Source organism: Sabethes cyaneus, chromosome 3, assembly GCF_943734655.1.
Source record: "Sabethes cyaneus chromosome 3, idSabCyanKW18_F2, whole genome shotgun sequence".
NCBI classification, from domain to species: Eukaryota; Metazoa; Arthropoda; class Insecta; order Diptera; family Culicidae; genus Sabethes; species Sabethes cyaneus.
Window position 1 is genome coordinate 101,559,535 of NC_071355.1, and position 13,029 is coordinate 101,572,563.

General features: G+C 37.4%; 1 protein-coding gene across 5 annotated transcripts in view; it reads left to right on the plus strand.

Annotated features, from left to right (window-relative positions):
• Window positions 1–13,029, plus strand: part of LOC128742071 (MICAL-like protein 1) — a 52,867-nt gene that overhangs the window by 27,043 nt on the left and 12,795 nt on the right. For all 5 annotated transcript variants that reach the window (XM_053838271.1, XM_053838274.1, XM_053838276.1 and 2 more), the window contains one exon: window positions 1,436–1,597. In XM_053838271.1, coding sequence (XP_053694246.1) covers window positions 1,446–1,597 — 152 coding nt within the window. In that variant the 5' untranslated portion in view covers window positions 1,436–1,445. The remainder of the gene's footprint in view (window positions 1–1,435; window positions 1,598–13,029) is intronic.

Sequence of the window (13,029 nt, forward strand, 5' to 3'; positions counted from 1 at the left end):
GGTGGCTCCTATACAAACGAAATACAAATTTCCTCATAACTCGAGAACTAATCAATGGAACAAAATTTGGCACGTGGGTGTTTTTGGAGACAAATTTTTTTTCTATGATGAATTGGGAACCCTCCCCACTTTAGGAAGGGGGGCTCCTATACAAATGAAATGCAAATTTCCTCATAACTCGAGAATTAATCAAGCAAATGGAACCAAATTTGGCATGTGAAAGTTTTCTAGGGCATGAATATTTTCTATGGTGAATTAGAACCCCTCCCCACTTTAAGAGGGGGGCCTCCTATACAAACGAAATACAAATTTCCTCATAACTCGAGAACTAATCAAGCAAATGGAACCAAATTTGACACGTGGGTGTTTTTGGAGACAAAATTTTTTTCTATGATGAATTGGGACCCCTACCCACTTTAGGAGGGGGGCTCCTATACAAATGAAATTCAAATTTCCTCATAACTCGAGAACTAATCAAGCAAATGGAACCAAATTTGACATGTAAGTGGTTTTGGACGCAAGATTTTTTTCTATGGTGAATTGAGACCCCTCTCTTCTTTAGAAAGCGAGTTATGGCCCATCTCCCCTTTAAGAGGGTGGGCTTCCATACAAATGAAATGCAAATTTCCTCTTATCTCGAGAACCAATCAATCAAATGGAACCAAATTTGGCATGTGGGAGTTTTAGATGGCAGAAATTTTTTCTATGTTGAATTACGACCCCTTCCCCTTTTAAGAGGGGAGCTCCCATACAAATGAAATTCAAATTTCCTTATAACTTGAGAACTAATCAAGCAAATGGAACCAAATTTGGCATGTGGGAGATTTTGGAGTCTTGAATTTATTTTACGATAGTTAGAGACCTCTCACCCCTGTGGTAGGGGGATATGGACTCTCATACAAATAAAACAGAAATTTTTGCGAAACTCAAAAACTAATCGAACTCGAGAAATTCGAGACTCTTCCATAAAACATTAGTCAATACAAGCCCACAAAAACTATCTATAGTAACACTAGATCATTCAGGACGAGACGGTCGCGAGTGTTGCCGGTGACCCGCCGTCGGAAGTGCCGCCCACTGGGGGGCTTGCAAAACTCGAGATTGTGACAAAGATCATCCGAGATTCATGATTTATGTACAACACAGGTTAATTTGTGGCAATACGAAGTTTGTCGGGTCAGCTAGTTATAGATATAATTTAAGTATATATGCTAATAATCACCTCCTTTCAACTTTTCCTTTAGAGCTTCATCTGGTTCTATCTTTGAAAATGTTTTCACTGCATTATTCTTGCCAATCTGAACACAGAGAATATATTTTCATGAAGAGAATTTTTGTTTCAAACAAAAAAACTCCTTTTGAAATGTACAAAACCAGTGACGACTCATTTCACCTTAAAGTAATATTAATAATATTTTTGTTTACTTTTTTCCAGATTCCTTAGTATGTCAGAACGCCGTGGTACAAAAGCTTTAGAACTATGGTGTCGACGCGTCACCGAAGGTTATAAGGATGTTTGTGTAACAAACATGAGCACCTCCTGGCGAAACGGACTTGCTTTTTGCGCAATTATCCATAACTTTCGCCCGGATTTGATGTAAGTTTTTTTAGTCATCTTGGAAAAATATTGTTCTACATGATATATTTATAGATTAACACCTAACACTAATGTTTTTCTTTGTGGAGGTTTCAGGAAAAAGAATTTTGTACTGTATCATTTTTCCGGTTTTTTGGTCATTGTTTTCTGATAATATTCATTTTATAATTTACTAGCTGACCCGACAAACTTCTTATTGCCACAAATTAAACTGTGTTGTACATAAATCGTGAATCTCGGATGAACTTTGTCACAAGTTTTGCGTAAGCATGGGTAGTTTAATATACAAATTTGGAATTTTTCCTCACAGTAAAGTAGGAAAAATTCTGCCTTCCAAAATCCCAACATGCCAATTTTGGTTCCATTTGCTTGATCAGTTGTCAAGTTATGAGGAAATTTGTATTTCGTTTGTATGGAAGCCCCCGCTTCTTAAAGAGGAGAGGGGTCAAAATTCCCTTTCTAAAGAGGAGAGGGGTCTCAATTCACCATAGAAAAAATTCTTGCCTCCATAAACACCCACATGCCAAATTTGGTTCCAATTGCTCGATTCTCTAGTTATGCAGAAATTTGTGTTTCATTTGTATGGGAGCCTCCTCCTTTTCGAGAGGGAGAGGTCTCTAACTATCATAAGAATCTCCCAAGTAACCAGTAAGCACAAACACTAGTCCTTTGACAACATTGTATAAGCATACAGAACTATGATTAAAAGCTTAGTTTTCTTTATATACTTCTGTAGAACTCACATAAAGCTAAAAAGGCGAAATAGCGGGCAGGGTGGCCACTCAGTCGGGAAAACCGGGAAAAAGTCGGGAATCACTAACAGTCGGGAAAAAACCGGGAAAAAGCCGGGAATTTCACAAATAAACCGGGAAATACCCGCCCGAGAAGTTTTTTTTCAATAGCTGCATTTTTTCAATCAAAATCTTCAGGGCGCCTTTCAGGTTTTTTTCATCTCGCCACTTCAGTTTGAGTTCAGCTCAGTTCATTCGGCTCACTTCTTCGGAATTGTGATTTGAACCCGAACCCCGCTCCACTATCCTCTTGGTTCGATTAACAGCGTCCAACTGACCGAAGTGTGTTAGTTCGGCTGGTCAATACGTACTTCGTTTACTTACGAGTTAGATCAACACCACACTAGCAAATGGCACCTTCACTAGTCGTTCACCGAGCGGAAAACAAAATATTCCAAAATCTTATGGAGACTTGTGAGGCATTATTAGGGCCAAATCACCCATAACCGGACACTTAAGGATTTTGAAATATATAAAAGCAACACTGCATAACTTCAGTTTTTTTCACTGGAAGAGTAATATAGAAAACTATTTTCCAAAAAAAAAGGATACACGTACTTGAATCACTAATGAACCATTTTAGAAGCGAAATGAGAAATCGATAAAAATCATTACTTAAAAATTGTGTCTCCCAATACCAGACACTTATCAGAACTCATAATGTAAACCAATTAAGGACTTATATTTCTGAATAAAACATGCCAAAATGTTTAAAATCTCTTATTGCTTGCATACTTGCATACTTGAATGAAACAGGCTGCTTTGCTTTTCCCGTGTAAATCTTGTGGGAGGGTTTGCTCTAACTCTTTTATTTGTGGCACGTGTCCCACCCCAGTGTGGGATAGAACCTTGACACGCCAGTAATTAACCTTCTAACGGGCAACATAGAAAAAATAATGTGAACAAGCTAATGAATATTTTTTCATGAAATTTAACTCAAAATTTGATATTCATGCAAAAATGCATGCATATCATACATTTTTTCACGAACTTATCCGCTAAAACAAACTTGCATCCGTTAAGAACCATCCCGCGAGTAGGAGCTTTGAAAAACTTGACCCCCGATAATTGGTTGTAATCGACTTTCGCATAAATTTCTCCTCCATGATCCATTGCGCTTCGTTAGCACCTAGTCGTACAACTTACATGCCCGAATTCTGGCCTGCTCGGTACCACCTGTCGCCTTTCAAATTCGCCGTACAGTGTAGCAGCCATCTTCAGTTTTTTCTCCAAATCAATCTGAGATATTGGGATTAACCTTAACTTTCCGAAAAAAAACTATCCGAATGATCTTTACCCGCAGTTGACGATCAAGGGTTTCACTCCCACGTTTGGTTTGCACTTTGCGGGCAGTCGTGAGAATTTTCTAACATATTTTGTTAAAAAGTTTTGGATAATTCACGCCTCTATAACTTTGGGATAATCCAGCAGTTTTGCCTGCACCTGAGTTGACGCTGATGGATTTTGGGGTTGACTGTGTCAATCATTTTTATTTTCTCCTCTTGCATGATAAATATTTCGGAATCACATTAGTTTTAGACTACAAAAAATATAAATCAAGCAGAACTGTTTACAAGCAACATAACGCAGTCAAAAACTTGCATATCCGACTGAGAGCACCGCTATCGCCAATATACATTGCCCCATTTCTAAACGATCTAAGCTTAATTTATTTAAATTGAACAATTATCTTTATCAAGACTTCAAAACGGTTTCTCAAACGGTCAAACAATTTTAAAGTAATCCGACCAGTTGAAAAATTTTTTCGGTCGGGAAAATCATGCATAAACCGGGAAAAAGTCGGGGAAAAATCGGGAATTTGAAATTTGAAATTGAGTGGCCACCCTGAGCGGGTTATTTATTTAAATGCTACGCCACAAGCATTCAATAAATATTATTAGTGTTTGTTTGAGGCTTAATCGAAATGTCATTTTGTCTACATTATCGACGTATCAAAAAAGTATCGACGGCATATCGTTTGCTTGTTATGGAAAATAAAAATAGATTCGGTAGGGATTTAAAAAACTAAAAAAGCAAGCGATTTTTTTTGCTGCATCTAAAGGGGAGCAGCATAAACAAAATCATTTTTTGAAATGCTGAATAATGTTACCACCTAGACAGGGCTCGAATCGGGAGTTAGTCATGCAACCTCATTCGTTTCCTTGCACCTTTGCTATCTAAACCATAGCGGACGTGATTGAGTGAGTTGAAATTAGTCGTATTTAAATGTTGGTGATATTCCCTCTCATATCATAGCTACTTGTCCTGCATTACCAATATGGTAGAAAAAGACGGCATCCGTTAGATGAAAGAGGGCACGAATAGTGGCCGTAGAAGAGCAAAATAAGAAGTCAAGTACAAGCCGTTTACCAACACTTACGGCTCGTTTGAATGGAATCAACTAAATGCATTATATTGTTACGTTATATGTGCATATATTGCTTTCTTTAATGCTGATTTACGTTAATGCTTCTATGCATCAACAATGTTAATATACGTTGTATAAGCATTAAGATTGCTAATATACAAAAGTTCGGCACCAGGGATGCAGAATTATTTCCAATATACGGTTTTGGATTCTTATGGTTACTTGGGCTTCCCCGGCCCCAAAAACCCCTACATGCAAATTTTCACACCGATCGGTTTAGAAGTTTTCGTTTCTATAAGGAACATACCGACAGACAGGCAGAAATCCAATTTTATAGGTATAGATTTTGATAATAATATTGGAACCCTTAACTAGTTTCACAATTGTCATGATTTTATCAATTGAATCTAAAATTTCATTCAGCACCATTGACCCCTATAGCTCAGAAAATATCAATGTACATTTATTTTTATTGATTTTAAAAAAAAATGCTTCATGCAATGGATCATTGAAAAAGCTAAAAAGTTTTTGCCACCATGTCCGACCCAAAGACGTGCAAGATCGTGATTCGTCCTTCGTCTTCATACACCGTGTATGTTGACGAGCAGGTAGCGAAGAACCTTGTCGGAGTTCCCTGCGAGATTCAGAATAACCGGCGCGAACGGACTCCCTCCCAACGGACTCGCCTACCAAATATGTACTTTCGTTTTCTGTTCAACCCAACCCCCGGCATCTACTATGTTTCCTGAAACCGCCACAAAATGAGGTGGCGCTACGGGCGTTTGTTTTAAGCTATCAATCGTACGAAATCATTTTATATCTCTGGCTAATTGCAATATTTATGTAATCTGATTGGGGTAAAATGTAGCTTAGAAAATTCTTAATCGTTTGCTGTCATTAACTTTTTTTTTTAGTTTTGCTGCTTGGTCCGATCTGATTTAACACCGACCAGTTTATACTCTTACAACAACTCATCTTGCACAGAGAGCGCACAACTACAGGCTGAGATAATCTTTTCTTCATACATTGGAGACTAGAGACTATTTGCTTCGTATGCCAAAGGACATTTCGTTGTCGACAAACTGTTATCTTCTGTTGTTTATATAGATAGGGTTTATTTCTAATTCCCGTCGTCGTACCGTTTTAAAATCCGTCCATCAAAATTTTTCATCGTCCGAACTAAAAATCACAACAATGTTTACGAAGCTGACGCGCATGTATTTGTGTAGGACGGCATGACAAATGTTATTCTGCAAAATTTCTGCAGGTCAGGCAAGTTTTCCTGGCTGTAGAATAACGACAATGCCCTGCGTGAGTTATTTTCATTTATGAATGACGGAAATTAAAACGATTAGTCGACATTGTCTTCTTCATCGCACGAAAAAACGTAGGAAATTCGGCTGGTAGGACTTTTTTAATGATAAAAAGCATTTAAATCGATCTCAGCTCACTTCGATTGATCGCGTATGATGGACAACAAACTAAAATATTAGCGAATAATTAGTTTTGCATTGTGTGTCATTAAACTGCTGATATTTTTTAATAATTTGTGTTGGATAGGACGGGAATAGGCAATTACGATGAAGCAGCAACATACCCTACTCTGAATTTTCACTTCCTATTTCGCGGTGGGCACATAATTAAGGGGGCATAGTACTTTTTACACCATATTTTTTGCCTTATTTCAAATATTTTTTTCTCGATAACGCGAAAAGCGAATCGATTCGGGTTTATTGCTTGCTAAACATTGCACTTTATACTAATATTTGCAGTTTTGTTTGCATATGTGAACCTCTTCCCCTCTCTCCTACGGCTCCTTGAACATGATCATTCGAAAAAAAACATGATTTGCGGTACCATGGATTGGCGCTGGGGGGCTTATCCGAATTGAAAAATTCCAATACGACATGAAAGAATATTAAATTATCTCGTGTTTGACCCATCCTTTTTTTAAAATTCGAACGCATAACAAAATGGAGGACATTCAAACATAAAAGTAAGGTTTTTAGCCGAAAAAATTGACTTTAAACATTTCTAAAAAATACAAAAATTGTAATATCGAAAAAAGGATGGGTCAAACACTAGATAATTTTGTTAGCTTTGAAACAAAAAAAGAATCATGAGAATTGCTTGAGCCGTTCTTGAGATATTTATGGTACCGACTTTCAAAACCTGGTTTCGAGAAAAACGACGTTGAAGTTTTTATTCGCTGTGTAATCGCTCCAGACATGCGCGGTACAAATAGCTGTAACTTTGTCAATTTTTGGAATTCATCGAAATGACTTGAAACACATAAGGTCAAAATGTTAATCTTTCGAAATAATCAATAAAAAAAATTTCGATTTTTTTACATTGAAAAAGTACTATGCCCCCTTAAACACGTCCTTAAATCGTACGTTAGCTCGGATAGCAGCGGTAGCATCACTTTCCTTGGTGGATCCAGATTAACAACCCACCACTAACACCTCGGTCTCTAGTAGCAACAAGTGTCAGACTAACATTAATTTCTTTCCCTCCTAAATTGACCTGCATTGGATCAAGTTAGGTGTGTTTTTGCTCATCATAAAGAATGATCACCTGAAGATGCACACTGAGTATGATCCTAGCATCATTTTAATGATTCTTTGCGCAATCTCAGCTGATCATGTGCAACACACAGAAGGGCGGTCAAACTATGTTATGCTACGCTATGCTTAACTAGATTTGAACATATTCTACAGAATTAAACCATGCGGTTATAAAAAAACATACTCTTTAACTCATTTTTTGATCTCGCACAGAAATATGATGCATTGCTTCTCCAGCCTCCTAGTTGGCCTCAAAGTGCGACAATTGTCTAACAAGCCAGTCAGGGCATGTTTGAATCTCAAGTGAAAGAACTTATAAGAAAGAATCAATAGGACCGTATCAATAGCCCTTAAATTTTCCTGTAATCTACCAGTTGGTTGCGAAATCTATCAAACAAAAACAGAAGCTCAAGCTCTGAAAACGGATTGTAGCACCTAGGAGGAATTGCTATTCAATGAAAACTAATAGGGGGCATGTAGCCACAAGGTTACCAAGTGGCAAGTCTGCCTTGACAAGCGAGTTGTCATAGGTTCGAATCTTAGTAGAATCAGGCCATTCGATGTTAAGTTACTTTAGTTAGTATGGGTTTATTCACATGCCCCTCCCAATTGTTCCTTCTGGCATTTTACCCACAATTAAGCCTTCAGGCAAGTTATGAGAGTGGTACCGTGAAAGCACCTAATTCCGATCACCTAAGGCATGATTCAACTTTAAACCCTCACCGAAAAATAAAGCTTTGACATTTATTTACATGGTATGTGTCTTTAGCAAGTATTTTCAATTATGTTTCATGGAAAAATATGAAAATGCCTAAATTATTTACCGAAAGTTACAAAAAATGCATCAAAGTATGGTGTATCAGTGCACCTAATTCCGATCATCAATTTTAAGGGGTGCTTCTAATTCCGATCACAGGTGTATCTAATTCCGATCACGGCATGATGAGCTGTTAAAGTATAAAACGATTGTCAACTTATACCAAATGGGTCTGAAATGTTTTGGGTTTATTAAGTCTAACGACAATCCCCCTACCAGTCACCTTCTGCTTGCGTTAATGATCATTATTATCATTAGATTAATATTCAAAAAATTTGTGTACTCGAGAGCGAATTATGAAACATTCCCCTTCTATCTTCGTTCAACTGTTACAATTATAGTAAAATTAGGCCACATTTGACGTTTTCATGTTTTGTTCATAAATAATAGTAAAAATCAAACCAGAAAGATTGTGTTCCAGACATGATCGCTAAGTTGGCGTAGAACTACGTTAGGCTGGTTTTCGTGAAGAAACCTCGAATATTAAAGAAAACGTTTTACACCATTTTGATATAGGTGTAGTGTAAAATTGCGTAATGTGAGATAAAACAAGCAGCATAATAGTAATATTATCACGCTTAATAAATTGTATCGTATTTTTGGTAGGTGAGTTATTTTTGATATCAAAAACGAATATTTTTACCAGTGCCAGTATTTCAGTATAGAAATTTGCCTCACGCATCCAGCTATTAACAAAGTTCTATTAGAAAATTTAATTGAGGACTTAAGTTTTCTCCTAGAACTTTGTTAATAATATATTTTGTTATAATAAGAGAACAGGCATAATGAGATAGTCCATAACTGCATTGTTGCTATCGCTTGTTTGCAGCGTTAGAGTCTGAGTCTTTCAGTAGGCCTTCAGTGGTCTGAGCCTTTCAGCTGGCTTCATGGTACGGCACTGGTCTAATAAGCTAGACGTCGCATGTTCGAATCTCTACTGAAAAAGGTGGTAAGAGTCAAAGGATTTGTGGCACCAGTCCTACAATTGTCTTGTACTCTTTCAGCTCTTTCAGATTATAAGATATACTTGCTTGGGGTGCGAATAAAGAATCTTGTCTAAGGGCAAATTAGAACTAGTCTCCGCATTTCCTGGTTAGAGAGCATCGATTGGGTGAAAAGTTGGAAAAATTATAAAAGAACAAAACCGACACTTAAGCACGGATCGCTCATTCTATAGCGATACTGCAAAAAAAGAACGAAATGCGGAATACAATAATTGGACGCTATCACAATAGATCAAAATACTGGTGGTAGTAATAATGCAATGAGGTATATACAGGTGTGATACGATGTTGGTAAAGTGGTGTTAGTGCCATGAAGAAATTTTATCATGGTGTGGGAGAAATCGTAAAACGACCAATCACGATCAAGCGTGGCGTCAAACTCCAAAAACAAACCTCATTGTTCGGCGCATCCACATTGGTGATAATGTCCACACAAAAAATCTATACCTATAAAGAAGGATTTCTGTCTGTCTGTCTGTCTGTCTGTCTGTCTGTCTGTCTGTCTGTCTGTCTGTCTGTCTGTCTGTCTGTCTGTCCGTATGTTCCTTATAGAATCGAAAACTACTGAACCAATCGGCATGAAAATATGCATGTAGAGGTTTTTTGGGGCCAGGAAAGGTTTTAGTGATGGTTAGAAACCCCTCCCCCCACTAAGAGAGGGGCTCCCATACAAATGAAACACAAATTTCTGTATAACTCGACAACTAATCAAGCAAATAGAACAAAATTTGGCATGTGGGTGCTTTCGGTGACAAGAATTTATTCTATGGTAAATTGAGACCCCTCCCCTCTTTATAAGGGGAATTATAACTCCTCTCCTCTTTAAAAGGGGGGGCTTTCATACAAATTTCCTCATAACTCGAGAACTAATCAAGCAAATGGAACAAAATTTGGCATGGGGGTGTTTTTGGAGACAAAATTTTTTTCTATGATGAATTGGGACCCCTCCCCACTTTAGGAAGGGGGGCTCCTATACAAATGAAATGCAAATTTCCTCATAACTCGAGAATTAATCAAGCAAATGGGACTAAATTTGGCATGTGAAAGTTTTCTAGGGCATGAATATTTTCTATGGTGAATTAGAACCCCTCCCCACTTTAAGAGGGGGGGCTCCTATACAAACGAAATACAAATTTCATCATAACTCGAGAACTAATCTAGCAAATAGAACCAAATTTGGCACGTGGGTGTGTTTGGAGACAAAAATTTTTTCTATGATGAATTGGGACCCCTACCCACTTTAGGAGGGGGGGGCTCCTATACAAATGAAATTCAAATTTCCTCATAACTCGAGAACTAATCAAGCAAATAGAACCAAATTTGGCATGTGGAGGTTTCTGGAGGCAAAAATATTTTCTATGGTGAATTAGGACTCCTCCCAACTTTAAGAGGGGGTGCTTCTACACAAATGAAATACAAATTTCCTCATAGTTCGAGAACTAATCAAGCAAATGGAACCATATTTGGCATGTGGGTGTTTTTGGAGGCAACCATTTTTTCTATGATGAATTAGGACCCCTTAATTTTTTAAGAGGGGGGGCTCTCATACAAACGAAATACAAATTTCCTCATAACTCTAGAACTAATCAAGCAAATGGAACCAAATTTATCATGTGGGTGTTTTTGTAGGCAAGAATATTTTCTATGGTATATTTTCTATGGATTACCCCAGTTTAAAGGGGGGGGGGCTCCTATACAAATAAAAAACAAATTTCCTCATAACTCGAGAACTAATCAAGCAAATGGAACCAAATTTGACATGTAAGTGGTTTTGGACGCAAGATTTTTTTCTATGGTGAATTGAGACCCCTCTCTTCTGTAGAAAGCGAGTTATGGCCCATCTCCCCTTTAAGAGGGTGGGCTTCCATACAAATGAAATGCAAATTTCCTCATAACTTGAGAACTAATCAATCAAATGGAACCAAATTTGGCATGTGGAGAATTTTAGAGGCATGAATCTATTTTATGATGGTTTGAGACCCCTCCTCACCCCTGTGGTAGTGGGGGCGGACTCTCATACAAATGAAACAAAAATTTTTGGGTAACTCAAAAACTAATCGAAATCGAGAAATTTCAGACCCTTCCATAAAACATTAATCAATAACAAGACCACCAGAAACTACCTATAGTAACACTAAATGATTCAGGGCGAGACGACCGCAGGCCGCGAGTGTTGTCAGCGACCTGCCGTCGGAAGCGCCGGCCACTGCGGGGGTTAGCCCCCGGGATGTATGTACAGCACAGTGTCATTTTTGGCAATACGAAGTTTGTCGGGTCAGCTAGTAAACTAATATATATTGATTGCTGCAGTGCTTGGTTATTACGTAATAAGGAAATATTATGCTTATGCACCTGAACTAGTTCATGTGATTGTGGCACTGGTAGCGATAATATAAATTTCCATTAAATTTATATCAGCGAATCCTAAATATATTTCATTTGAAAACGTTTATGTATTATGTTGTTACTTGATTCAATAAAGAAACTGTATTTTTCCGCTTATCGTAGTTGTGTATCGGAGAATGGCAATGATAACATTGGTTCCATGCGTGAATGCACTAAAGAATAAATTGAGACAAGAGCAATACAATGCACCAAGGTTGCACGCCATATACTGTAGTGCATCTCTGCATAGGTTCGAGGGTTGAACTCAAACTGCTCTGTAGCCATTGTATTCGAACTGATTTCCACGTATAATTCCGCACTATAGTTTCCCGTCTGTGTCGTTACAATGTTTACATATTGTAATAGATACATTAATAGGTTATGTTTGGGAAAAAACTTACTCGTATTGCCTTAGCCGTGCTGTAAATATACTAGACAAGAATGAGTTCAACCTTCGTAAGACATTGATAACAATATAACCCGAAGCACAGCTTTAAAATGCTATATTGTACCTTGTAGCAATTTTATGACTCCTACGCAAATTCGTTATTTAATAATGATTATCCTGCACTTACTAAATACACTGAAACTTTGCTTGTCCAGCAAGAAGGGGTGCAGTGGTGAGGCAATAACGAAAAACTGATGGTTCAAATTGCTAAATTGCAAACAAGTGTGGTAAACGCAGAAAATAACGACGCTAATAATTTTCGCGTTGGCCTCTAGATAGGTGGAAACTCCGCAATATAAATATTCAGTTAATGTTTTTACTTCATTCGAAAAGCTTTTTTATTTGTCAAAAATGAGTTGTTACGTGAAAAACCGGTACTCCAAAACAAAGGAATAAAAGCTTGAAAATCGATGAAAGTTCATAATATTGCGAAAATCAATGTTGAACACCTAGAAAATCGTTAATCCTGATCTACATGCTTTTCATTCATTGTACTTTTCTTGTAAGGTTTACGCGAATTTACATCAAACGATCTATTGGCATGGAAATAAAATAAATATTTAAACATCAATTTTGTTATGAACAAGGTTTCTTGTACCTTGCGATTTTAGAATATGGTGTAACGCCATATTTAAAAGTTCACGTTTATTTTCTGTCAACAATATTTGTGTAGTAATTTTCCTAAACCTCCTTTTTTAATCTGGATGTATGTACACTCTTAAATGACTCTACCCGTAAATAGGTCGGATTTAGCTAAGGCTCTAGGTTGAAACTACTCAAAATGCCTTTAAAGTGTACAAACTCAGATTTTGAGTAGTTTTTCAACCAAAACATTGGAAATAGGAACTAGAAAGTGCGTTATTTGTCACAGGGAATATTTCAATTATCGGTAGCAAGTCGCCAAAATTGGTTGAATTTTTTACCCAAAATTTGAGTTTGTACACTTTAGGGGCATTTTGAGTAGTTTCAGCCTAGCTTTAGATAAATTCGACCTATTTACGGGTAGAATCATTTAAGAGTGTACTACGAGTTTCACTCAATCATAATCCAAA